This window comes from Nerophis ophidion, linkage group LG15, assembly GCF_033978795.1.
Source record: "Nerophis ophidion isolate RoL-2023_Sa linkage group LG15, RoL_Noph_v1.0, whole genome shotgun sequence".
NCBI classification, from domain to species: domain Eukaryota; kingdom Metazoa; phylum Chordata; class Actinopteri; order Syngnathiformes; family Syngnathidae; genus Nerophis; species Nerophis ophidion.
In genome coordinates, this window is record NC_084625.1 from 7,849,068 (window position 1) to 7,877,023 (window position 27,956).

The 27,956-nt window shown below is 43.3% G+C and overlaps 1 protein-coding gene across 4 annotated transcripts; it reads right to left on the bottom strand.

Annotated features, from left to right (window-relative positions):
• On the bottom strand, positions 1-27,795 carry klhl15 (kelch-like family member 15). 4 transcript variants are annotated; one of them, XM_061921417.1, is made up of 10 exons: positions 27,559-27,795; positions 14,463-14,583; positions 13,315-13,413; positions 10,883-10,991; positions 10,680-10,818; positions 10,429-10,617; positions 10,136-10,360; positions 3,575-3,946; positions 2,302-2,492; positions 1-2,237 (listed from the first exon to the last, which is right to left on the bottom strand). In XM_061921417.1, exons 4-10 carry the CDS (start codon positions 10,900-10,902, stop codon positions 1,493-1,495), a joined length of 1,881 nt encoding a protein of 626 aa, XP_061777401.1. In that variant the 5' UTR covers positions 10,903-10,991; positions 13,315-13,413; positions 14,463-14,583; positions 27,559-27,795; the 3' UTR covers positions 1-1,492. The 4 variants fall into 4 exon arrangements, with proteins under 4 accessions (XP_061777401.1, XP_061777400.1, XP_061777399.1 ...); XM_061921416.1 differs by having other exon boundaries at positions 14,409-14,583; XM_061921415.1 differs by lacking the exon at positions 14,463-14,583.
• Between the last annotated feature and the right edge of the window lie 161 nt (positions 27,796-27,956).

Sequence of the window (27,956 nt, forward strand, 5' to 3'; positions counted from 1 at the left end):
TCCATTTAAACATTTATTTCTGGAAAGAAGTTACAAACAGTTTCCAAAGAGGATTTACCCAGATTACAAGTTCATCTTATTCTACCTTCTGTTTTTGGTTGCAGTCATAGTAGCAATGTACTGTAGATATATGGATATACTGTGTGTATAGAAGTTGTTTTTTTTGTAATTACCTACTTTTCTTTTTTTTTTGCCTATACTGACAGACTAAAGGATGCTGCGACTCGGCAATGTCACACTTGATCACATTTCTTTGACAGTGAAACGAAAGGGTGACACACACACACACACACACACACACACACACACATACATACACACATCCTCACACACACACACACTTCATACTTTCCTCAAACAGGCATTTTGACACTTCAGTGGCCATTTTAAACAGCAAGTTAGCATGTTAGACAAAAAATAAAACAAAATGACTCGATTAAAAAAAAAAGTGCATAGTTATGAAAATAACAGTAGTGACAACGCTTTGGAGACACACACTAAATGTGAAATGTTGTAGAACCTGATCAGAGAGCCAGCAGCTTACATGAAATAAATAAGATGAAATGTGAATGTGAAAAGGAAGCCTGTACAGCTGATCCATGGTGCGGAGACGTCGCCATGGTTACAAAACCACTTGAAAGCTGATAAATTAAAGTGATTTTTTTTTTTGTTTATACAGTATTATCTTTATTCCTAAATCTGAGGATGGGCCCAAAAGTGGAAAAAAAACAAAGAGAAGGAGGCATCATGGCAATCTACTAGTCAGTCCAACACGGTCCGAACAAAAGAAAAGTACGTCCTGTCATTAGCCGCCGAACCCCCGGTCCGAGTAATAAATAAACCGCCGCACTTACTGCATAGCTTGCTAAATAAATAACATGAAAAAAAGCCGGCAACGTGTGCTGAGCCCTTTGCACAAAGAAAGAAACCCAGTCGGGCGGGGCTGAGGAGACTGCTGGCGGGCAAACACCGACTGCCCGTGAAGATCAGAAAACAAACACGGAGGAGGCAAGGAATGTCGACTTCGTGGAAGAAAAAAACTTCGAATGGTCCGAGCGGGACGCGTCGGAAGCCCAAACGTCTGCAAATGTTCCAAGTAGTGTAGTGTTTGGCCGGGTTGTAGGAATAGTGCACGTGAGGAGAGTATCAAAAGTAGCTGCGCTCGCCCAAACTCCGCTAAACGAGTCAGGTTGTTCTGCTGATGGCTTCTACACGCGTGTTGGGGACTTTTTGTCAAGGCCTTGGGATTGTCGGGTCCAAGGTGAGCTTCCACAGCAGAGAAGAGAAAATGGAGCCCAGTCCGAACCGGGAACTTTTTTGGACTTTTTGGAAAGAAAGAAAAAAAAGCTAAAAGTGTTCGGGACCCTGACGACTCGGCAGCACGCGCCGGCGGCGTGGAGGCCGCACTCCCGTCACGGGAGCGGAGGGCTCCTCTCGTCTGTAGGACGCTTTTAAAAACCAAAAAGGAGGGCGGTCCCCTGGCGAGCGGACCTCAGCTGCAGCGTCGGACGTGCTCCAGCACGTACTCTGGGAAGTGCAGGCTGCACACCTGCAGACCGTCCAGTTTGCAAGGCATCCTGGGATACTCGTCCTCCTTCCACTTGTTCTCGTCGGGGTCGAAGGTGAGGATGGAGTCGCTGTAGTGGCCGTTGTAACACAGGCCGCCCAGCACCATGATCTGGCGCTCCAGCACGGCCACGCCGTGCCCGCTGCGCCCGATGGGCATGGAGGCCAGGATGGTCCACTCGTCCGTGTCGGGGTCGTAGACCTCGGTGGACGGGCAGCCCTGCGACTCGAAGGACGCCCGCAGGATCACGCACACGCCGCCGAACACGTACAGCTTCCCGTTGTGAGAGATCATCTTGTGGAAGCAGCGGGCGTAGTTCATTTTGGATTTGTTCTCCCAGCAGCTGGCGTGGGAGCCGGGCAGCAGCTGCCCGCGGCCGCCGCGCGTCTTCTGTGAGTCCGAGCTCCCGCCCCCACCGCCCGCCTCCCGCCCCGGGTCGAAGACGCACACCTGCTTGGAGGTGGACGAGGACGTGATGCCGCCGGTGATGTAGAGCTTCCCGCCGAGCACCGTGCCCTCATGCCCGTACTTGTTGACCGGGTACGGGTCCACAAACTCCCAGCGGTCCTCGGTGATGTCGTAGCGTTCCGTGGAGTAGAAGGTCTCATCCCGCGTGCGGCCCGCCACCGCGTAGATAAACTTTCCGATCACGCCGACGGCAAACTCCGACCTGCAAGACAGCAACGTCAGCGGCGAGCAGGAAGTGGCGACTCTCCACGCCGGACCTGCCTGACCTGGGCACGGACATGTCCGCCATGCGCAGCCAGGAGTTCTGGCGGGGGTCGTAGCGGTAGACTTTGGACGAGGCGTGGAACTCTCCGTCGGGCCCGAGCTCCTCCCCTCCCAGCAGGAAGGCGAAGTTGTTGACGATGGCCAGGCAATCAGGCCGCAGCGGCACCTGAGGGCCCTCCAGCTCCCACCACACCTGCGGGAAGCAGCGGGTTAGCGGGGCAGAGCACAGCACGGGACGTAAAGGGGAATACTTGCCAACCCTCCCGGATTTTCCGGGAGACTCCCGAAATTCAGCGCCTCTCCCGAAAAACCTCCGGGGACAAATTTTAACCCGAAATTCAGCTCCAGACCTGACTCAATGTTGTGACCCTCTTAAACAGGACAATACTGCCATCTACTGTACATAGATTAGAATGTAAATATATTCTACATTTAAGTGCAGTCAAGGAAAATATGCATTAGGGAGTCTGTTCTGAAGCCCACAGTAAAGAGACGTAACTTCATCACGTCGCCCGGTTATTGACTCCAACCCAATAAATTACACCGTCGACAAGCAAAATGAAGAAATACGCTTGCAAGTTCCAAAACGAATGGAAACAAGAACTTCCGTTTATCCAGGAGAGTTCGAAGGGGGAGGGGTATGTTGCCTGTAAATTTTGTAGAACAGACTTTTCCATTGAACACGGCGGCCAAACGGATATACTCAGCCATGAACAAAGCGTCCGCAGCGCAGCATCGTTCACAACCCAGTATTATGGCCTACCTCGCAAAATGGAGACCCGATAGTGTAACTTACGCTGAGACAAAGATGGCTATGCTGATAGCTTGAAGCAACATCCCGTTCTCATTGGCGGATGTCTACAACAAATCCGTGAAGGATGTTCCCGGATTCAGAGATCGCTCGCCAGTACGCATATGGCAGAACAAATGTTACTCAAATAGTGAAAGGTAAGTGTTTTTGTTTTTTTTTAGTAACCAGCAAACACAGTAGAGTTAATAGAACAACCGTGTTTTTGATAGGTGTCGTCGGAAATTCAACTATTTCTTTTATATATGTATATATATAATAAAATAAATATATATATCTAGAATTCACTGAAAGTTAATTATTTCATACATATATATAAATATATATATATATGAAATATATGTGAAATACTCGAGTTGGTGAATTATACGCCACCCTTCTTAACCACGCCCCCAACCACGCACCCATCCCCCACCTCGGAGGTCTCAAGGTTGGCAAGTATGTAAAGTGGGCAAAGACGGTGGCACCTTGGGGCGCTGCAGCAGCAGGATCTTACTGTTCACCATGCTGTGGCCGATCATTCCCCGGAAGACGGCCGTCTGCGGGCGCAGCGAGCGGATGCGGTTGGAGCGCGTCTCCGCCAGGGGCTGCTGGTTGACGTCGTGGAAGTAGCTGAGGGCCTGCTCCACTTCCTGCCGCAGCTGCCGGGAATACCGGTAGAACTCGGAGGTCTTCACCTTCTCGAAGATGTTGGCCGGGGTCATGAGGCAGAAGCGGACGGACTGCACGATGGTGTCCGTGTGTCTCCAACGCCGCCGGTCGTGTCTCAGCCACGACTGGACCGCCTCGTAGAGCTCGATCTCCGGGTAGCGGCTCAGGCCGTCGCTGTTCAGATAGGCCTGGTGCACATGGGACCAGATAAATACAAATCCCGTTTCCATATGAGTTGGGAAATTGTGTTAGATGTAAATATAAACAGAATACAATGATTTGCAAATCCTTTTCAACCCATATTCAATTGAATGCACTACAAAGACAACATATTTTTTGCAAATAATAATTAGCTTAGAATTTCATGGCTGCAACACGTGCCAAAGTAGTTGGGAAAGGGCATGTTCACCACTGCGTTACATCACCTTTTCTTTTAACAACACTCAATAAACGTTTGGGAACTGAGGAAACTAATTGTTGAACATTTGAAAGTGGAACTCTTTCCCATTCTTGTTTTATGTAGAGCTTCAGTCGTTCAACAGTCTGGGGTCTCCGTTGTGGTATTTTACGCTTCATAATGCGCCACACATTTTCCATGGGAGACAGGTCTGGAATGCAGGCGGGCCAGGAAAGTACCCACACTCTTTTTTTCACGAAGCCACGCTGTTGTAACACGTGCTGAATGTGGCTTGGCATTGTCTTGCTGAAATAAGCAGGGGCGTCCATGAAAAAGACGCCCCTTAGATAGCAGCATTTGTTGTTCCAAAACCTGTATGTACCTTTCAGCATTAATGGTGCCTTCACAGATGTGTAAGTTACCCATGCCTTGGGCACTAATGCACCCCCATACCATCACAGATGCTGGCTTTTGAACTTTGCGTCGATAACAGTCTGGATGGTTCGCTTCCCCTTTGGTCCGGATGACACAATGTGGAATATTCCCCCCAAAATTTGAAATGTGGACTTGTCAAACTACAGAACACTTTTCCACTTTGCATCAGTCCATCTTAGATGATCTCGGGCCCAGAGAAGCCGGCGGCATTTCTGGATGTTGTTGATAAATGGGTTTCGCTTTGCATAGTAGAGCTTTAACTTGCACTTACAGATGTTGCGAGAAACTCTATTAAGTGACAGTGGTTTTCTGAAGTGTTCCTGAGCCCATGTGGTGATATCCTTTATAGATAATGTCGGTTTTTGATACATTGCCGTCTGAGGGATCAAAGGTCACGGTCATTCAATGTTGGTTTCTGGCCATGCCGCTTACGCGGAGTGATTTCTCCAGATTCTCTGAACCTTTTGATGATATTATGGACCGTAGATGTTGAAATCCCTAAATTTCTTGCAATTGCATTTTGAGAAACGTTGTTCTTAAACTGTTTGACTATTTGCTCACGCAGTTGTGGACAAAGGGGTGTACCTCGCCCCATCCTTTCTTGTGAAAGACGGAGCATTTTTTTGGAAGCTGTTTTTATACCCAATCATGGCACCCACCTGGTCCCAATTAGCCTGCACACCTGTGGGATGTTCCAAATAAGTGTTTGATGAGCATTCCTCAACTTTATCAGTATTTACTGCCACCTTTCCCAACTTCTTTGTCACGTGTTGCTGGCATCAAATTCTAAAGTTAATGATTAGTTGCAAAAAAAAAAATGTTTATCAGTTTGAACATCAAATATGTTGTCTTTGTAGCATATTCAACTGAATATGGGTTGAAAATGATTTGCAAATCATTGTATTCTGTTTATATTTACATCTAACACAATTTCCCAACTCATATGGAAACGGGGTTTGTAGATTGATAAATAATTAGTGCTTTATTGATTCCTTCAGGAGAGTTCCCTCAGGAAAATTAAAATTCCAGCAGCAGTGTACAGAATTGAGATCGAATTTAAAAAGTAAAAAGTAAATAACGGGGGTATAATTGGAAACAAAATAGAAAATATTACAATAAGAATAAAAATAAAAAGCAACAATGGGAATAAAAATATAACAGTAAAATAAGAATATAACAAGAGAAACTAGGCAGTAGTGACCATGTTATGAAAAAGTATTGCACTGTTATTGTTTTGCATCGCCCAAAATCCTGATTCTGATTCAATCAGTCATCCAGGAATCCGAATCAGACCGAATCATTACATGCCCAGAGATTCCCACCCAGAATAGGTGTGCACAAACAAATTGATTCACATCCAAATTGCCATTTTATTCGTTCTGATTCTAAATCGAATCATACATTTTCAAAAATTTAAAAAAACCCAACATGTTTTCTTTATTTTAAAACAAACTAGAAAGAGCTTTTCTAACATGTAACCGGTTTTGAAAAATATGTATTAGAAATTACATCAAATAATACAATGCGAGAATCTGTTCTGAGCCGAATCGTAATGCAACCAGAAGAATCTTACCTAACCTGTTTTAAAAACGTTTCATTATTATTAATGTTGGACCAAATAATACATTGCGAGAATCGTGTTGAATTGAAAACTGATTCGGAATCGAATCGTTACATACCCAAAGATTCACACTCCTAGTAGGGGCACACAAAATAATCTATTTACATTCAAATCACAATTTTATTCGTCCCGATTCTGAATCACTTCATAATTTTCCAAAAATACATTAAATTTTTTATATATATTTTCTTTATTTATTTATAAATGAGATAACATTTTAAAAAATATGTTTTTAGGCCATCTTCATACACCCAGAAGTAAGTTTTTGAACATGTATTGAAAATGTTCCATTATAATTATTATACCAAATAATACATTGCAAGAATTGGCCTGAATCAAGAATCGTGTTGTATCGAGAATTAATTCTGAATCAAATCGACACTCCACGAATTGAAAAGATTCACACCCCTAATATGGGTGCACAAACTATCGATTTATACCCCAATCACAATTTAATTTGGTTTTGTTTTTAAATCAAGTCATAATTTTCAACAATTGTTTTAAAAAAATATCTAATTTGAAATTTACAATAATAATTTAAAAAAAAAGAATACATTTTTTAAACTATGTTTTTAGGCCATCTACATGCAGCTACAAGGAGCTTTTGTAACCTGTAACTTGTTTTGAAAAGGTGTCATTATAATTGTTGGATCAAATAATACAATGCGAGAATCGTGTTGAAATGAGAACTGAGTCTGAATCGAATTGTTAATAATAATAATAATAATAATAATAATAGATTAGATTCATATCGCGCTTTTCTATTGTTAGATACTCAAAGCGCTCACAGAGAAGTGGGAACCCATCATTCATTCACACCTGGTGGTGGTAAGCTACATCTGTAGCCACAGCTGCCCTGGGGTAGACTGATGGAAGTGTGGCTGCCAGTTTGCGCCTACGGCCCCTCCGACCACCACCAATCATTCATTCATCATTTATTCTCCAGTGTGAGCAGCACCGGGGGCAAGGGTGAAGTGTCCTGCCCAAGGACACAACGGCAGCGACTTTGATGTCCACAGGTGGGAAGCGAACCTGCAACCCTCAGGTTTCTGGCACGTCCGCTCTACCCACTACGCCATGCCGCCCCAATTGTTACATACCCAAAGAGTCCCACCCCTAATAGCGAGGCACAAAAACAACAGATTTACATCCAAATCACAATTTTATTGGTCCCGATTCTGAGTCAATTCGTAATTTTCAAAAATAGATAATTTTTTTTATATATATTTACTTTCATTTATTTCTAAATGAGATTCAATTTTGAAAAATGCATTTTTAGGCCATCTTCATGCACCCAGAAGTAGCTTTTTTAACCTGTATTAAAATAGTTTCATTTATACCCCAATCACAATTGTATTTGTTTTGTTTCTAAATCAAGTCATAATTTTCAACAATCGTTTTAAAAAAATATATTTACAATTTAAAAAATAAAAAAAAAGGATTCATTTTTAAAACTATGTTTTCAGGCCATTTACATGCAGCCAGAAGGAGCTTTTCTAACCTGTTTTGAAAACGTGACATAATTATTATACCAAACAATACATTGTGAGAATCTATTTGAATGGAGAATCGTGTTGATTCTAAACCGACTCGACATCCCAGGAATTGAATCGAAAAGATTCACACACCTAATGCGGGTGCACATACAAGCGATTTTTACCCCAATCACAATTTTATTTGTTTTGTTTTTAAATGAAGTCATCATTTTCAATTATTATTTTAAAAAATATACTTACAATTCAAAAAACAACAGCTGTGTTTTTAGGCCATCTACATGAAGCCAGAAGGAGCTTTTCTAACCTGTTTTGAAAACGTGTCATAATTATTATGCCAAACAATACATTGCCCCCAGGGATCTATTTTAGGCCCCATTTTGTTCGCTCTTTATCTCCTCCCTCTTGGAGATATTTTTAAGAAACATGGAGTGTTTTATCACTTTTATGCAGATGACTGCCAAATTTATATGCTGATTACAAAAGGCCACGGCCCCCTGACACCCCTTCTTAACTGTCTATGCCACGTCAAGGCTTGGTTAGCCCAGAATTTTTAAATAATGAATAAGGGAAAAACGTAAATTTTAGTTTTTGTTCCGGCCCTCACTGACTTGGGACCATTGCAAAATGATTTGCGTCCCAAAGTCACCAGCCTTGGCGTCACTATAGACAGCCATTTTATATTTGACAAACAAGTCAATGGCGTTTTAAAAACGTGTTTTTATCACCATCTTTTAGTAAAGGTTAAACCGTTTTTATCTTTTAACCTTTTTGAACAAGTCGTGCATGCTTTTATTTCAAGTGGCCTGGACTACTGCAATGCACTTTATGCTGGCATTAGCCAAAAAGCTCTCTCCCGGTTGCAGTTAGTCCAGAACGCGACAGGGGCCAGGAAAGGCCAGCATATAACCCCAATTCTTCAGAGTTTGCACTGGCTCCCTGTTCATCTTAGAATTGATTTTAAAACATTGCTGTTTGTTTTTAAATCTTTACATGGACTGGCACCAAAATATATCTCGGACCTCATCCAAATTTACATTCCTGCGCGCGCTCTGAGGTCCGAGAGACAGTTCCAGCTCGTGGTACCCAAGACCAGACTTAAGACCAGGGGAGACAGGGCCTTCTCTGTGGTCGGCCCTAAGCTCTGGAACACTCTGCCCCTCCATGTTCAAACTGCTTCCACAGTGGAGTCTTTTAAGTCTCGTCTTAAGACCCACTTTTATTCTTTGGCTTTTAACACTACATGAGTTGTGTGGTCCTCTGTGTTTTTTTATACATTTTGATTTCTATTTTACTGTTTTAATTGATTTTACCCTTTAAAATAGTTTTTAATCATATTTGTTTTTATATAGTTTTCTTTATGTTGGTTTTACATTTATTTATTTTTGTTTTAATTCAGTCATTGGTGGAGCATAATATTGTTTTTTTTTAATATTGTCTTTAACATGGCTGTGCAGCACTTTGGAAACGTTAGTGTTGTTTAAATGTGCTATATAAATAAAGTGGATTGGATTGGATTGCAAGAATCGGTCTAAATCGAGAATCGAGTAGTATCGAGAATTGATTCTGACTCAAATCGACACCCCGGGAATCAAATTGAAAAGATACGGGTGCAGAAACTATCGATTTATACCCCAATCCCAATTTTATTTGTTTGAATTCTAAATCAAGTCATAATTTTCAACAATTGTTTTAAAAAATATATACTTACAATTTAAAAAAAAATAAAAAAATAAATACATTTTTAAAACTATGTTTTTAGGCCATCTACATGCAGCCAGAAGGAGCTTTTCTAACTTGTTTTGATAACGTGTCATAATTATGATAGCAAACAATAAATTACGAGAATCTGTTTGAATGGTGGCTTCACGGTGGAAGCGGGGTTAGTGCGTCTGCCTCACAATACGAAGGTCCTGCAGTCCTGGGTTCAAATCCAGGCTCGGGATCTTTCTGTGTGGAGTTTGCATGTTCTGCCCGTGACTGCGTGGGTTCCCTCCGGGTACTCCGGCTTCCTCCCACTTCCAAAGACATGCACCTGGGGATAGGTTTATTGGCAACACTAAATGGTCCCTAGTGTGTGAATGTTGTCTGTCTATTTGTGTTGGCCCTGTGATGAGGTGGCGACTTGTTAAGGGTGTACCCCGCCTTCCGCCCGATTGTAGCTGAGATAGGCGCCAGCGCCCCCCGCGACCCCCAAGGGAATAAGCGGTAGAAAATGGAAAAAAAAGGATCTAGTATGTGTGTCAATTATTGGTACTTTAACTTTATACTGCGGAATGACTTATATTCCAAAAAATAGGGTACATTGCGAGAATCTGTTTAAATGAAGAATCGTGTTGAGGCGAGAACAGATTCTGAATCGAATCGGAACCCGGGACCGAATGGTTACGTAACCCTAGGATACGGCCCTGTCCTGTTGTGTGTCAAATACCTGCAGTCTCTCCAGGCTGAGGTAGGACAGGAAGTCGGGTCGGCTCATGAGAGGAACGAAATTGTCCAGCAGGAAGTTGTCCAGCTGCTCCTGGACGCCCTCCACCCCCACGCTGAAGTCCTCCAGGAGGCGCATGACCTCGGCGCAGTTCTCCAGGCAGATCTTGGCCAGCAGGAAGGAGCAGCAGAACTCCACCGCCTCCGTCAGCTGCACGTACATGGCGGCCTGGCGCCACAGGAAGACACCCTGTTGAGTCCCCACCCCGCGGCCCAAGTGGCGTGCGAGGGCGTCACCTGTAAGATCTCCTGCACCGTGGGCATGCTGAGCTCCAGCGAGCCGTAGTACATGAAGCGCAGGATGTGCCCGAAACCTGCCGCCGTCAGACCCTTCATGTGGATCTTGTCCTGGTCCCGCTCCCTCATGTCGGCCGTGAACATGACCCGGAAGTAGTCGCTCTGGGTGGCCAGAAGCGCCTTGTGGGCCTGCGATGAGGATCACGTGTCAGCACGGGGACGCCGACATGGAGAAGCTGAACCTCACCCACCTGGAAGTGATGCTCGTCGATGGTGAGCGTGACGTCCAGCAGCAGACGCTCCTCGTAGAGAGCCCGGAAGCCCGATGACACGCTCCCATCGTGCACCTGGGATAGATAGACCTCCACATCCACCCCCGACATATCACACCTGGTGGCGGCAGAGGGGGGATAGTCAGAAAACAAACAGCAGCAGGACAGGAAGTGTCCGTCACCTGGGATTGGCCACGGGCATGTCAGAAGGGGGTTGTCCCAGCCAATCAGAGGACAGTGCCCCGGCTTTCCGGCTGATGCTTGCAATGTCCCTTTGCCAGCGGCGATCACCTGGGTGTGCAAACATGTGCGTTTGTTCTTTAAAGCAGTGGTTCTCAAACGGGGGTACTTAAAGGTATACCAAGGGGTACGTGTGGTTTGTAAAGTAGCAACAATTCAAAAATCCTTTACACAAACCCCGTTTCCATATGAGTTGGGAAATTGTGTTAGATGTAAATATAAACAGAATACAATGATTTGCAAATCCTTTTCGACCCATATTCAGTTGAATATGCTACAAAGACAACATATTTGATGTTCAAACTGATAAACATTTTTTTTTTTTGTGCAAATAATCATTAACTTTAGAATTTGATGCCAGCAACACGTGACAAAGAAGTTGGGAAAGGTGGCAATAAATACAGATAAAGTGGAGGAATGCTCATCAAACACTTATTTGGAACATCCCACTGGTGTGCAGGCTAATTGGGAACAGGTGGGTGCCATGATTGGGTATAAAAACAGCTTCCCAAAAAATGCTCAGTCTTTCGCAAGAAAGGATGGGGCGAGGTACACCCCTTTGTCCACAACTGCGTGAGAAAATAGCCAAACAGGTGAAGAACGTTTCTCAAAGTGAAATTGCAAGAAATTTAGGGATTTCAACATCTACGGTCCATAATAGCATCAAAAGGTTCAGAGAATCTGGAGAAATCAATCCACATAAGCGGCATGGCCGGAAACCAACATTGAATGACCGTGACATTCGATCCCTCAGACAGCACTGTATCAAAAACCAACATCAATCTCTAAAGGATATCACCACAGGGGCTCAGGAACACTTCAGAAAACCACTGTCACTAAATACAGTTCGTGGCTAAATCTGTTAGTGCAAGTTAAAGCTCTACTATGCAAAGCAAAAGCCATTTATCAACAACATCCAGAAATTCCGCCGGCTTCTCTGGGCCTGAGATCATCTAAGATGGACTGATGCAAAGTGGAAAAATGTTCTGTGGTCTGACGAGTCCACATTTCAAATTGTTTTCGGGAATATTCGTTATCGTGTCATCCGGACCAAAGGGGAAGCGAACCAATCAGACTGTTATCGACGCAAATATCATAAGCCAGCATCTGTGATGGTATGGGGGTGCATTAGTGTCCAAGGCATGGCTAACTTACACATCTGTGAAGGCACCATTAATGCTGAAAGGTACATACAGGTTTTGGAACAACATATGCTGCCATCTAAGCGCCGTCTTTTTCATGGATGCCCCTGCTTATTTCAGCAAGACAATGCCAAACCACATTCAGCACGTGTTATTACAACAGCGTGGCTTCGTAAAAAAAGAGTGCGGGTACTTTTCTGGCCTGCCTGCAGTCCAGACCTGTCTCCCGTCAAGAATGTGTCGCGCATTATGAAGTGTAAAATATGACAGCGGAGACCCCGGACTGTTGAACGACTGAAGCTCAACATAAAACAAGAATGGGGAAGAATTCCACTTACAAAGCTTCAACAATTTGTTTCCTCAGTTCCCAAACGTTTATTGAGTGTTGTTAAAAGAAAAGATGATGTAACACAGTGGTGAACATGCCCTTTCCCAACTACTTTGGCACGTGTTGCAGCCATGAAATTCTAAGTTAATTATTATCTGGAAAAAAAAATGTATGAGTTTGAACATCAAATATGTTGTCTTTGTAGCATATTCAACTGAATATGGGTTGAAAAGGATTTGCTAATCATTGTATTCCGTTTATATTTACATCCAACACAATTTCCCAACTCATATGGAAACGGGGTTTGTAAATATATTCATTGAATAATACTTCAACAAAACATGAGTGTAAGTTCATAAACTGTGAAAAGAAATGCAACAATGCAATATTCAGTGTTGACAGCTAGATTTTTGTGGACATGTTCCATAAATATTGATGTTAAAGATTTCTTTTTTTTGTGAAGAAATGTTTAGAACTTAGTTCATGAATCCAGATGGATCTCTATTACAATCCCCAAAGAGGACACTTTAAGTTGATGATTACTTCTATGTGTAGAAATCTTTATTTATAATTGAATCGCTTGTTTATTTTTCAAAACGTTTCGTTATTTTTATATCTTTTGTTCCCCAAATAGTTCAAGAAAACACCCCACAAATGAGCAATATTTTGCACTGTTATACAATTTAATAAATCAGAAACTGATGACATAGTGCTGTATTTTACCTCTTTATCTCTTTTTTTCAACCAAAAATGCTTTGCTCTGATTAGGGGGTACTTGAATTAAAAACAAGTTCACAGGGGGTACATCACTGAAAAAAGGTTGAGAACCACTGCTCTAAAGGATGCAAAATGAAACTTCGTAAACAGAGAGGACATGACGCAGGGCGGCTTGAGTGGTGCACACCTTTTGGAGCTCGGGCGTGAACTCACGGCTTCCGATGTCCGAGCTCTAAGGGAGCGCTGGCATTTCCTCTGTGTGTGTTTCCCTGCTTCTCACGCGCCGCTGGAGAGACAATAGTTTGCAACGTAGATTAACTTCATGTACAGTGCAGGCAAAAGGTTTGGACACACCTCCTAATTAGGGATGTCCGATAACATCGGACAGCCGTTAGTATCGGTTGATAAATTCTTTGAAATGTAATATCAGAAATCCTCGGTATCGGTTTAAAAAAGAATGTATGACCTTTTAAAACGCCGCTGTGTACACGGATGTAAGGAGAAGTACAGAGCGCCAATAAACCTTAAAAGGCGCTGCATTTGCGTGCCGGCTTTTCACGCACATACAAGTGAATGCAAGGCATACTTGGTCAACAGCCATACAGGTCACACTGAGGGTGGCCGTATAAACAACTTTAACACTGTTACAAATATGCGCCACACTGTGAACCCACGCCAAACAAGAAGGACAAACACATTTTGGGAGAACATCCACACCGTAACACAACAGAACAAATACCCAGAATCCCTTGCAGCATAACTCTTCCGGGACGCTACAATATACACCTGCCGCTACCCCCTACTTGCCCCATCTCAACCCCGACCACATCAACCTCCTCATGCTCTCTCAGGGAGAGCATGTCCCAAATTCCAAGCTGCTGTTTTAAAGTCATGATTAAAAAAAATGCACTTTGTGACATCAATAATAAATATGGCAGTGCCATGTTGGCATTTTTTTTCCATTACTTGAGTTGATTTATTTTGGAAAACCTTGATGCATCCAGCGGGGCATCACAACAAAATTAGGTATAACAATGTGTTTATTCCACGACTATATGTATCGTATTGGTTGATATCGGAATCGGTAATTAAGAGTTGGACAATATCGGAATATCGGCAAAAAAGCCATTATCGGACATCACTACTCCTAATTCAATGTGTTTACATGACTATTTCCATTGCAGAATGTCACTGAAGGCATCAAAACTATGAATGAACACATGTGGAACTTATGTACTTAACAAAAAAAAAAAAGGTGAAATAACTGAAAACGTGTTTTACATGGACTACAGGGAGGAGGTCAAACATCTGGTTGACTGGTGCAGAACCCACAACCTGGTCCTGAACGTCGACAAGACCAAGGAGATCGTCGGTCGACTTCAGGAGGCACCAGTCCATCCACCCTCCACTCTTCATCAGCGGCAGAGCAGTGCAGATGGTAAGCAGCACCAAGTTCCTGGGGGTGCAGATAACTGACAATATGACCTGGTCCCTACAGACCGGAGCTCTTGTAAAAAGAGCTCAGCAGCGCATGCACTCATTCTCACAACATTCTACAAAGCCTACTGACTAACTTCCTCTCCGTTTGGACTGGAGCCTGCAGTGCCTCAGACTGGAAGTCTCTGCAGAGAGTGGTGAGGACGGCGGTGAAAATAATAAGGACTCCTCTTCCTCCTATCCGGGAGATCGCAAAAAGCCGCTGCCTGACCAAAGCTCAGAAAATCGGTAGAGACTCCTCCCACCCCCACCAAGGACTGTTTTCACTGCTGGACTCTAGAAAGAGGTTCCGCAGCCTCCATAGTTGAACCTCCAGGTTCTGTAACAGCTTCTTCCCTCAGGCCGTAAGACTCTTGAACGCATCATAATAATCCCTTCAATTCCCCCCAAAAACGGATGAACTGGCTTGACTATAAAGGCAATATAACATACATCCCTACACGTGGATGCATAGGCAAAAGTGCAATATATTTATCTGTACAGTAATCCATTTATTTATATCTGCACCTGATTGCTCTTTTATCCTGCACTACCATAAGCTAATGCGACAAAATTTCGTTCTTGTCTGTACTGTAAAGTTCCAATTTGAATGACAATAAAAGGAAGTCGAAGTCCATATTCCAGTTTCTTCAAAATAGCCACCCTTTGCACACTCTTGGCATTCTCTCTCTTCAAGCACACCTGTGAAGTGAAAACCATTTCAGGTGACTACCTGACTCGATTCATTCCGCACTCCATCCAGCTGTATAATCACTCGCCATACACCAATTGACGATATCTTTTTCTTACGTGACACCTTCTATGTTAGCTACCCCTCTTTGTTTATGATGTCTATTTTCTGCTGGATTTACTCTCTGTTTCTGTTTTATGCTGCTGCTGTTACATACACTGTAATATTGTACATGGTCATTGTTATATACGTATTGTATATATGATATAAATATATAATAGGGATGCACCGAAATGAAAATTTGTGGCCGAAGCCGAAGCCGAATAAAATTTAAACGCTTGGCCGAAGGCCGAATACCGAATAATGAATGCAGTTTTTCACAATTTTTTAAATATTGCATATTCAAAATATATGCATGGAAGCCGGCAGACCCGTCAGCGATCCTGTTCTGTCTCCCTGTAATGTTTGTCTGATCTTGAATGGGATTGTGCTGAAAATTGTAATTTTCCTGAAGGAACTCTCCTGACGGAATAAATAAAGTACTATCTATCTATCTATCTAAATAGCCTAGAATAAATATTTAGACATGTTTTTCAAATAAAGTATTTTTTTTTATTGAATATTGACATTTTTTTAATATTCCAGTAGCCTTTGCTTTTCAAAAAAAGCACAAAGTTTTTCATTTATATTAGGCCTTCAAACAAAACATGCATTCCAAAAAAAAATAAAGTGCATTAAAGTGAATAAACCCACAACAAATGAATTATTGTCCTTTTGGCAAAAGTCTGCTTAGCCACAGTAGATATGCTAATAATGTAAACAGAAGGCTCAAGTAAATCTCAATTAAGTGTGTGCTTGTAACCTCATACACTTATACAGGTACACAACATATCCCAACGTCACCTCACGTTGGTTGATTGCGTCACCGCGTCAAAAAATTGCGTCACACGCCACTATTCGGCCTTGTTCTTAACTCATTCCACCGAAGGCCGAATGTGGCTTTTTTTTGCCATATTCGGCCGAATATATTCGGTTACCGATTAATCGGTGCATCCCTAATATATAACATAATATAATTTATCATCCATCAATTTTCTACCGCTTATTCCCTTCAGGGTCGCTGGCGCCTATTTCAGCTGCGTCCGGGCGGAAGGCGGGGTGCACCCTGGACAAGTCGCCACCTCATCGCAGGGCCAACACAGATAGACGGACAACATTCACACACTAGGGACCATTTAGTGTTGCCAATCAACCTATCCCCAGGTGCATGGAAGCCGGAGTACAAGAAGGGAACCCACTCAGTCATGCAAACTCCACACAGAAAGATCCCAAGCCATGGATTAAACTCAGGACTATGACGTCGTATTGTGAGGCACATGCACTAACCCCTTAACCACCATGCTGCCATACTGTAATATTGTACATGGTAATTATTATATTTTGTATGTATGATATAAACCAGGGGTAGGGAACCTATGGCTCTAGAGCCAGATGTGGCTCTTTTGATGACTGCATCTGGCTCTCAGATAAATCTTAGCTGACGTTGCTGAACACGATAAGTAATGAATAATTCCGCTGGTAATCACAGTGTTAAAAATAACGTTCAAAATATAAAACATTCTCATGCATTTTAATCCATCCATCCGTTTCTACCGCATCTGTTCAAGAAGTCGCATTAATGGTCAAGAGTATTCTATTTATTATTGGTTAACTTCAGAATAACAATGTTATTAAAAAGAATAAGAGATGCTAGGAGACATAGAATTCTCTTGTGGGACGACACTGTACAAGGGTACACGTCTACGGGTTTCTCCTCATTGAGCTAAATTGAATCCTGTCTCTGTTGAATTCCTTGCTTCTTGTCTGTTTAATACATGTCGTCAGTGTTTGAACCTGACAGTTGTATTCAATCAATCAATCAATGTTTACTTATATAGCCCTAAATCACTAGTGTCTCAAAGGGCTGCACAAACCACTACGACATCCTCGGTAGGCCCACATAAGGGCAAGGAAAACTCACACCCAGTGGGACGTCGGTGACAATGATGACTATGAGAACATGATACTGTGATACTGATGATACTGATGACTATGAGAACATATGAGAACATGATACTGTGAAAGATCAGTCCATAATGGATCCAACACAGCAGCGAGAGTCCCGTTCACAGCGGAGCCAGTAGGAAACCATCCCAAGCGGAGGCTGATCAGCAGCGCAGAGATGTCCCCAGCCGATACACAGGCGAGCAGTACATGGCCACCGGATCGGACCGGACTCCCTCCACAAAGGAGAGTGGGACATAGAAGAAAAAGAAGAGAAACGGCAGATCAACTGGTCTAAAAAGGGAGTCTATTTAAAGGCTAGAGTATACAAATGAGTTTTAAGGTGAGACTTAAATGCTTCTACTGAGGTGGCATCTCGAACTGTTACCGGGAGGGCATTCCAGAGTACTGGAGCCCGAAATGAAAAAGCTCTACAGCCCGCAGACTTTTTTTGGGCTTTGGGAATCACTAATAAGCCGGAGTCCTTTGAACGCAGATTTCTTGCCGGGACATATGGTACAATACAATCGGCAAGATAGGATGGAGCTAGACCGTGTAGTATTTTATACGTAAGTAGTAAAACCTTAAAGTCACATCTTAAGTGCACAGGAAGCCAGTGCAGGTGAGCCAGTACAGGCGTAATGTGATCAAACTTTCTTGTTCTTGTCAAAAGTCTAGCAGCCGCATTTTGTACCAACTGTAATCTTTTAATGCTAGACATGGGGAGACCCGAAAATAATACGTTACAGTAGTCGAGGCGAGACGTAACAAACGCATGGATAATGATCTCAGCGTCTTTAGTGGACAGAATGGAGCGAATTTTAGCGATATATTCAGTGTTAAAAATATTATATAACTCTCACGGAAATACATTTTCAATTATTTGGCTTTCACGGCTCTCTCAGCCAAAAAGTTTCCCGACTCCTGATATAAACATATGATATTATCAGTACATATCATAGCAGTCTGTCTGGGGTGACAATGACTCTTTCATTTCGGTCAGATCACAGACCTCCGCTCATCCCTGTCTTTTGCCTTCAGCTGCCAGGTTGCAGTGTCGATCTTCAGTTCCCTCAAATTCCGTTTAATGGTGTCCTTGTACTGTAGCCTTGGCCTCCCTCGGTTTCGTCTCCCTTCCTCCAGCTGTGAGTAGAGCAGATGCCGAGGAAGCCGCTCGTGAGTCATTCTCTCTACAAGCCCGACCCATCTCGGGTTCGTTCGGGTTAAGATGTCATCCATCGATGGCAGTCCAGCACGACTTAGGACCTCTGTGTTCGGGGTTTTGTCTCTCCAGCAGATGTCCATAATGGTCCGAATGTGGCGCATCATGTAGGCGTGAAGTTAAAGGCCTACTGAAACCCACGCAGTCTGATAGTTTATATATCAATGATGAAATATTAACATTGCAACACATGCCAATACGGCCGCTTTAGTTGACTAAATTACAATTTTAAATTTCCCACAGAATACTTGTTGAAAACTTCGCGGAATGATGACGCGTGTTTGTGACGTTATTGGTAGTAGCGGACATATCAGCCCAGCAAAAGTTGTCTCTTTTCATCGCATAATTACACAGTATTTTGGACATCTGAGTTACTGAATCTTTTTTTTTTGCAATTTGTTCAATTAATAATGGAGACTATAAATAAGAATGCTGTTGGTGGAAAGCGGTGGATTGCAGCTGCCTTTAGCAACCGAGACACAGCCGGTGTTACTTTGTTTTTGTTGTGAAGCTTTAACACAGAGCAGTCAAGCAAACATGTTTCTCTACGTCAATCGGCATGTTTTTGGATGGGAAAATTGTTGGCTCTTACCGGAGACTTCAGTGGATTATGGGACCTTTTCCTGTAGCTGTCAAAAAGGCAGCTGTGATCTTGGCTCCTCATGGGCTTCTCTCTGAGACACTGGCGTTCACGGCAGCCATCCGACTTTCAGGTATGTCTTCACTCATCTAATCGCACTAAAATACTATTAACATAGTAAGCAAATAAGGGACTTTCCAGAATTATCTTAAATAATGTGTCTAATTACATCTGAAACGCTACTTCTGCCTCCGCCTGGGGCCGTCGCTTTTTCTTATTTTATTTTTTCTTTCTAGTCCTTCACTCTAAATTTCCTCATCCACGAATCTTCCATCCTCGCTCAAATTAATGGGGAAATTGTCGCTTTCTCGGTCCGAATAGCTCATCCTCACATTATAAACGATGTGAGGATGTGAGGAGCCCTAAGACCAGTGACGTCACGCGCACATTGTCTGCTACTTCCGGTAAAGGCAAAGCTTTTTTATTAGCAACCAAAAGTTGAGAACTTTATTGTCGATGTTCTCTACTAATTGCTTTCAGCAAAAATATGGCAATATCGCGAAATGATCAAGTATGACACATAGAATGGACCTGCAATCCTAGTTTAAATAAGAACATTTAATTTCAGTAGGCCTTTAAATATTACATATATGTTATATTTTATATTGCTACTACGCTACTTTTTTTTGGTCTATTTTATACCTGCATTATCCTTTCCATCCTTACACTTTCCATCCTTTGTAACGGAGCTACTGTGTGGAACAATTTCCCTTGTGGATCATTAGTTTGTCTAATTCCACCTCCTGAAACTCAACAAGACAATGCCAAGAGTGTGCAAAGGAGGAACCAGAGCAAAAGGTGGCTATTTTGAAGAAAATAAGACATGGCAGCACAGTGGAGGAGGGGTCAGTGCGTCTGCCTCACAATACAAAGGTCCTGAGTTGTCCTGGGTTCAATCCCGGGCTCGGGATCTTTCTGTGTGGAGTTTGCATGTTCTCCCCGTGACTGCGTGGGTTCCCTCCGGGTACTCCGGCTTCCTCCCACTTCCAAAGACATGCACCTGGGGATAGGTTGATTGGCAACACTAAATGGTCCCTAGTGTGTGATTGTTGTCTGTCTATCTGTGTTGGCCCTGTGATGAGGTGGCGACTTGTCCAGGGTGTACCCCGCCTTCCGCCCGGGTGCAGACAGCGACCCCCCGCCACCCCAAACGGGACAAGCGGTAGAAGATGGACGGATAGAATATAAAACATGTTTTCAGTTATTTCACCTTTTTTTTTGTTAAGTACATAACTCCACATGTTCATTCATAGTTTTGATGTGACAATCTACAATGTAAATAGTCATGTAAATAAATAAAACACATTGAGTGAGGAGAAGGTGTTAGAATGATTATGTATATATTATCACACTACCTCTAGTATGCTTAAAGTCTGTTGCTTTAGTTATTAGAGTTTTTCTAATCTATGCAAGGACAAAACTTGTTGTCTAAGGGGTGGCCTCAGCTAGAGACGTTATCTTTGTTTTAGCCCGCTAACAGCCAAGGACCTCACGAAGATAAGATGACAGCACGCAAACGAAGCGGGGACAAGGCTAAATCACAAGGCCCCCAGCCCATTCTGTCACGTACTGTGCGTCCTGGGCCTGCTTTGCATAATATATGATCACTTTTTAGAGGCGGCCTCTGTGATGTTGACAACAGAACTCTGAATAAAAAAAGAGGGACACGGGAGCTGAACCTTAAGAGCGTAGGGAGTGACTGTGACGAAGTGTGCAGCTCCATGCGTTCTCCTCATGAGCTAAATTACAAACCCCATTTCCATATGAGTTGGGAAATTGTGCTAGATGTAAATACAAACAGAAGACAATGATTTGCAAATCATTTTCAACCCATATTCAGTGGAATATGCTACAGAGACAACATATCTGATGTTCAAACTGATAAACATCTTTTTTTATGCAAATAATCAACTTTAGAATTTGATGCCAGCAACACGTGACAAAGTCATTGGGAAACGTGGCAATAAATACTGATAAAGTTGAGGAATGCTCAACATCCCAGAGGTGTGCAGGCTAATTGGAAACAGGTGGGTGCCATGATTGGGTATAAAAACAGCTTCCCAAAAAAAGCTCAGTCTTTCACAAGAAAGGATGGGGCGAGGTGCACCCCTTTGTCCACAACTGCGTGAGCAAATAGTCAAACAGTTTAAGAACAACGTTTCTCAAAGTGAAATTGCAAGACATTTAGGGTTTTGAAATCTACGCTCCATAATTTCATCAAAAGGTTCAGAGAATCTGGAGAAATCACTCCACGTAAGCGTCATGGCCGGAAACCAACATTGAATGACCGTGACCTTCGATCCCTCAGACGACACTGTATCAAAAACCGACATCAATCTCTAAAGGATATCACCACATGGGCTCAGGAACACTTCAGAAAACCACTGTCATTAAATACAGTTTGTTGCTACATTTGTAAGTGCAAGTTAAAGTTCTACTTTGCGAAGCGAAAGCCAATTATCAACAACATCCAGAAACGCTGCCGGCTTCTCTGGGCCCGAGATCATCTAAGATGGACTGATGCAAAGTGGAAAAGTGTTCTGTGGTCTGACGAGTCCACATTTCAAATTGTTTTTGGAAATATTCGACATTGTGTCATCCGGACCAATGGGGGAAACGAACCATCCAGACAGTTATCAACGCAAAGTTCAGAAGCCAGCATCTGTGATGGTATGGGGGTGCATTAGTGCCCAAGGCATGGGTAACTTACACATCTGTGAAGGCACCATTAATGCTGAAAGGTACATACAGGTTTTGGAACAACATATGCTGCCATCTAAGCGCCGTCTTTTTCATGGACACCCCTGATTATTTCAGCAAGACAATGCCAAACCACATTCACCACGTGTTACAACAGTTTGGCGTTGTAAAAAAAGAGTGCGGGTACTTTTCTGGCCCGCCTGCAGTCCAGACCTGTCTCCCATGGAAAATGTGTGGCGCATTATGAAGCGTAAAATACGACAGTGGAGACCCCCGACTGTTGAACGACTGAAGCTCTACATAAAACAAGAATGGGAAAGAATTCCACTTTCAAAGCTTCAACAATTAGTTTCCTCAGTTCCCAAACGTTTATTGAGTGTTGTTAGAGGCCTACTGAAAGCCACTACAAGCGACCACGCAGTCTGATAGTTTATATATCAATGATGAAATATTAACAGTGCAACACATGCCAATACGGCCTTTTTAGTTTACTAAATTGCAATTTTAAATTTACCGCGAAGTGTCGTGTTGAAAACGTTGCGGTATGATGACTCGTATGATGACGCGCGTGTTTGACGTCTCGGGTTGTAGCGGACATTATTTTCCAGCCCGATCCAAGCTATAAGTAGTCTGCTTTAATTGCATAATTCCACAATGTTGCTGTGTTGCTGAATCTTTTGCAATTTGTTCAATTAATAATGGAGAAGTCAAAGCAGAAAGATGGAGGTGGGAATCTTTTAGCCTTTAGCCACACAAACACACAGTGTTTCCTTGTTTAAAATTCCTGGAGGTGAAGCTTTACTATGGATCAGAGCGGTCAAGCCAACATGGATCCCGACTCCATGTCAACCGGCAGTTTTCGGTGAGAAAATTGTGGTAATAAGTCGGCTCTTACCGGAGATCAGCGGAGGACGGCGTGGCGAAGTTGGGAGAGTGGCTTATGCCAGCAATCTGAAGGTTACTGGTTCAATCCCCACCTTCTACCATCCTAGTCACGTCCGTTGTGTCCTTGAGCACGACACTTCACCCTTGCTCCTGATGGGTCCTGGTAAGCGCCTTGCATGGCAGCTCCCGCCATCAGCGTGTGAATGGGTGAATGTGGAAAATAGTGTCAAAGCGCTCTGAGTTCCTTAAAAAAAGGTAGAAAAGCGCTATACAAGTACAAACCATTTACAATTTGCTTTTGTCCTGCTGCAGCTTCATGACTTCCCTCAGAGAATCTGGGGTCAACACACCCGTGGCCAAACCCCTCCGACTTTAAGAAACTATTTTACTCATTAAAACACTAGCAACACAATAAGCAGATAAGGGATTTCCCAGAATTATCCTAGTACATGTGTCGAAAAACATCTGCATCGCTCCCACTTCAATAGCCTTTTTTTTTTTTTTTCCTAGTCCTTCACTCTAAATTTCCTCATCCACGAATCTTTCATCCTCGCTCAAATTAATGGGGAAATTGTCGCTTTCTCGGTCCGCATAGCTCTAGCTGCTGCTGGCTATGATTGTAAACAATGTGAGGATGTGAGGAGCCCTACAACCCGTGACGTCACGCGCACATCGTCTGCTACTTCCGGTACAGGCAAGGCTTTTTTTTATCAGCGACCAAAAGTTGCAAACTTTATCGTCAATGTTCTTTACTAAATCCTTTCAGCAAAAATATGGCAATATCGCGAAATGATCAAGTATGACACATAGAATGGACCTGCTATCCCCGTTTAAATAAGAACCGGCAGTTTTCGGTGAGAAAATTGTGGTAATAAGTCGGCTCTTACCGGAGATGAGCGGAGCTTCTGTCCTGCTGCAGCTTCGTGACTTCCCTCAGAGAATCTGGGGTCAACACACCCGTGGCAGCACCCCTCCGACTTTAAGGTACTATTTAACTCACTAAAACACTAGCAACATAATAAGCAGATAAGGGATTTCCCAGAATTATCTTAGCATATATGACTAAAAACATCTGAATCGCTCCCACTGCAATCACCTTTTTTTCCCCCTAGTCCTTCACTCTAAACTTCCTCATCCACGAATCTTTCATCCTCGCTCAAATTAATGGGGAAATTGTCGCTTTCTCGGTCCGAATAGCTCTAGCTGCTGCTGGCTATGATTGTAAACAATGTTCAGATGTGAGGAGCCCCACAACCCGTGACGTCACACGCACATCGTCTGCTACTTCCGGTACAGGCAAGGCTTTTTTTTATCAGCAACCAAAAGTTGCAAACTTTATCGTCAATGTTCTCTACTAAATCCTTTCAGCAAAAATATGGCAATATCGCGAAATGATCAAGTATGACACATAGAATGGACCTGCTATCCCCGTTTGAATAAGAACCGGCAGTTTTCGGTGAGAAAATTGTGGTAATAAGTCGGCTCTTACCGGAGATGAGCGGAGCTTCTGTCCTGCTGCAGCTTCGTGACTTCCCTCAGAGAATCTGGGGTCAACACACCCGTGGCAGCACCCCTCCGACTTTAAGGTACTATTTAACTCACTAAAACACTAGCAACACAATAAGCAGATAAGGGATTTCCCAGAATTATCTTAGCATATATGACTAAAAACATCTGAATCGCTCCCACTGCAATCGCCCTTTTTTCCCCGCTAGTCCTTCACTCTAAATTTCCTCATCCACGAATCTTTCATCCTCGCTCAAATTAATGGGGAAATTGTCGCTTTCTCGGTCCGAATAGCTCTAGCTGCTGCTGGCTATGATTGTAAACAATGTGAGGATGTGAGGAGCCCTACAACCCGTGAGGTCACGCGCACATTGTCTGCTACTTCCGGTACAGGCAAGGCTTTTTTTTATCAGCAACCAAAAGTTGCAAACTTTATCGTCAATGTTCTCTACTAAATCCTTTCAGCAAAAATATGGCAATATCGCGAAATGATCAAGTATGACACATAGAATGGACCTGCTATCCCCGTTTAAATAAGAACCGGCAGTTTTCGGTGAGAAAATTGTGGTAATAAGTCGGCTCTTACCGGAGATGAGCGGAGCTTCTGTCCTGCTGCAGCTTCGTGACTTCCCTCAGAGAATCTGGGGTCAACACACCCGTGGCAGCACCCCTCCGACTTTAAGGTACTATTTAACTCACTAAAACACTAGCAACACAATAAGCAGATAAGGGATTTCCCAGAATTATCTTAGCATATATGACTAAAAACATCTGAATCGCTCCCACTGCAATCGCCCTTTTTTCCCCGCTAGTCCTTCACTCTAAATTTCCTCATCCACGAATCTTTCATCCTCGCTCAAATTAATGGGGAAATTGTCGCTTTCTCGGTCCGAATAGCTCTAGCTGCTGCTGGCTATGATTGTAAACAATGTGAGGATGTGAGGAGCCCTACAACCCGTGAGGTCACGCGCACATTGTCTGCTACTTCCGGTACAGGCAAGGCTTTTTTTTAATCAGCAACCAAAAGTTGCAAACTTTATCGTCAATGTTCTCTACTAAATCCTTTCAGCAAAAATATGGCAATATCGCGAAATGATCAAGTATGACACATAGAATGGACCTGCTATCCCCGTTTAAATAAGAACCGGCAGTTTTCGGTGAGAAAATTGTGGTAATAAGTCGGCTCTTACCGGAGATGAGCGGAGCTTCTGTCCTGCTGCAGCTTCGTGACTTCCCTCAGAGAATCTGGGGTCAACACACCCGTGGCCAAACCCCTCCGACTTTAAGGTACTATTTAACTCATTAAAACACTAGCAACACAATAAGCAGATAAGGGATTTCCCAGAATTATCCTAGTACATGTGTCTAAAAACATCTGAATCGCTCCCACTGCAATAGCCTTTTTTCCCCCCTAGTCGTTCACTCTAAATTTCCTCATCCACGAATCTTTCATCCTCGCTCAAATTAATGGGGAAATTGTCGCTTTCTCGGTCCGAATAGCTCTAGCTGCTGCTGGCTATGATTGTAAACAATGTTCAGATGTGAGGAGCCCCACAACCCGTGACGTCACACGCACATTGTCTGCTACTTCCGGTACAGGCAAGGCTTTTTTTTTTATCAGCGACCATAAGTTGCTAACTTTATCGTCAATGTTCTCTACTAAATCCTTTCAGCAAAAATATGGCAATATCGCGAAATGATCAAGTATGACACATAGAATGGACCTGCTATCCCCGTTTGAATAAGAACCGGCAGTTTTCGGTGAGAAAATTGTGGTAATAAGTCGGCTCTTACCGGAGATGAGCGGAGCCTCTGTCCTGCTGCAGCTTCGTGACTTCCCTCAGAGAATCTGGGGTCAACACACCAATGGCAGCACCCCTCCGACTTTAAGGTACAATTTAATCAATCAATGTTTACTTATATAGCCCTAAATCACTAGTGTCTCAAAGGGCTGCACAAACCACTACGACATCCTCGGTAGGCCCACATAAGGGCAAGGAAAACTCACACCCAGTGGGACATCGGTGACAATAATGACTATGAGAACCTTGGAGAGGAGGAAAGCAATGGATGTCGAGCGGGTCTAACATGATACTGTGAAAGTTCGATCCATAATGGATCCAACACAGTCGCGAGAGTCCAATCCAAAGCGGATCCAACACAGCAGCGAGAGTCCCGTTCACAGCGGAGCCAGCAGGAAACCATCTCAAGCGGAGGCGCATCAGCAGCACTAAAACACTAGCAACACAATAAGCAGATAAGGGATTTCCCAGAATTATCTTAGCATATATGACTAAAAACATCTGAATCGCTCCCACTGCAATCGCCTTTTTTCCCCCCAGTCCTTCACTTTAAATTTCCTCATCCACGAATCTTTCATCCTCGCTCAAATTAATGGGGAAATTGTTGCTTTCTCGGTCCGAATAGCTCTAGCTGCTGCTGGCTATGATAGTAAACAATGTTCAGATGTGAGGAGCCCCACAACCCGTGACGTAACATGCACATCGTCTGCTACTTCCGGTACAGGCAAGGCTTTTTTTTATCAGCGACCATAAGTTGCGAACTTTATCATCGATGTTCTCTACTGAATCCTTTCAGCAAAAATATGGCAATATCGCGAAATGATCAAGTATGACACATAGAATGGACCTGCTATCCCCGTTTAAATAAGAAAATCTCATTTCAGTAGGATTTTAAAAGAAAAGGTGATGTAACACAGTGGTGAACATGCCCTTTCCCATTTACTTTGGGATGTGTTGCAGCCATGAAATTCTAAGTTCATTATTATTTGCAAAAAAATAAAGTTTATGAGTTTGAACATCAAATATGTTGTCTTTGTAGCATATTCAACTGAATATGGGGTTTGCAAGTCATTGTATTCTGTTTATATTTACATCTAAAACAATTTCCCAACTCATATGGAAACGGGGTTTGTAGAAGTCATCAGTGTTTGAACCTGACAGAAGATGGGTCCAAACTGTGTACAAACACACTGGCGATGTGATTGAGGGTTAAAATAAAACAATTTCTCACAAAGATGTTTTCATTTCATAAAAATGTTTCCCAAAACAAAGGCGAGGTGACAAGTCAGCTTTAGAGATGGTGAAGAAGACGTCTAGCGATTATTGTCTGCTTTGAACGGATTTTGGTGACAACAACCGCAGGTTCCGAATGAGCTGGACCGGGTGGGAGAAAGAGAGAGAAAGAGAGAGAGAGAGAGAGAGAGGGGAGGCAGTCCTCGTCAAAGCGGCTAAATCGCTCGTCTCACCTCGGCGCTGAGAATCCCCACAAAAAGCCCTCTTGGACCAGGACGCTGGCGTTCCTCCGGGCATGAAGTTGCGGGGTCAGATCCGTGAGGAGCGAAGCGGGCGGCGGTGGTCCGCTGCCATGGCGTCGGTCAGCCGCCTGACGGAGTCCCGGGTCGCTTCAACATCAGATGGCTAACAAACCACAGCCATCCATAGGCTTTGGGATCGCCATTTTCTGGTGGAACGTCACTTCCTGTTTGAGCGGAAGTGGGAGCCTGAGCGCATTTGGTAAAGATCGTATATTAACAAGAGGTATCGCTCTGTTTAGAAAAGTAGAAATAGGGAAAATGGATAATTTATATTAAAATATCCAATTTAATTAAAGTTAAAGAAATATAATGTAAAACAAATGAAGAGC

Excerpts from the sequence above, each read along its gene's own strand:
- klhl15 (XM_061921414.1), bottom strand. The coding sequence starts at position 27,622 with ATGCCCGGAGGAACGCCAGCGTCCTGGTCCAAGAGGGCTTTTTGTGGG. Across the intron at positions 10,992-27,558 it reads TGGGGATTCTCAGCGCCGAG|GTGATCGCCGCTGGCAAAGG; the intron begins GTGAGACGAGCG and ends TTGCACACCCAG. Across the intron at positions 10,361-10,428 it reads CGGTGCAGGAGATCTTACAG|GCCGCCATGTACGTGCAGCT; the intron begins GTGACGCCCTCG and ends CTGTGGCGCCAG.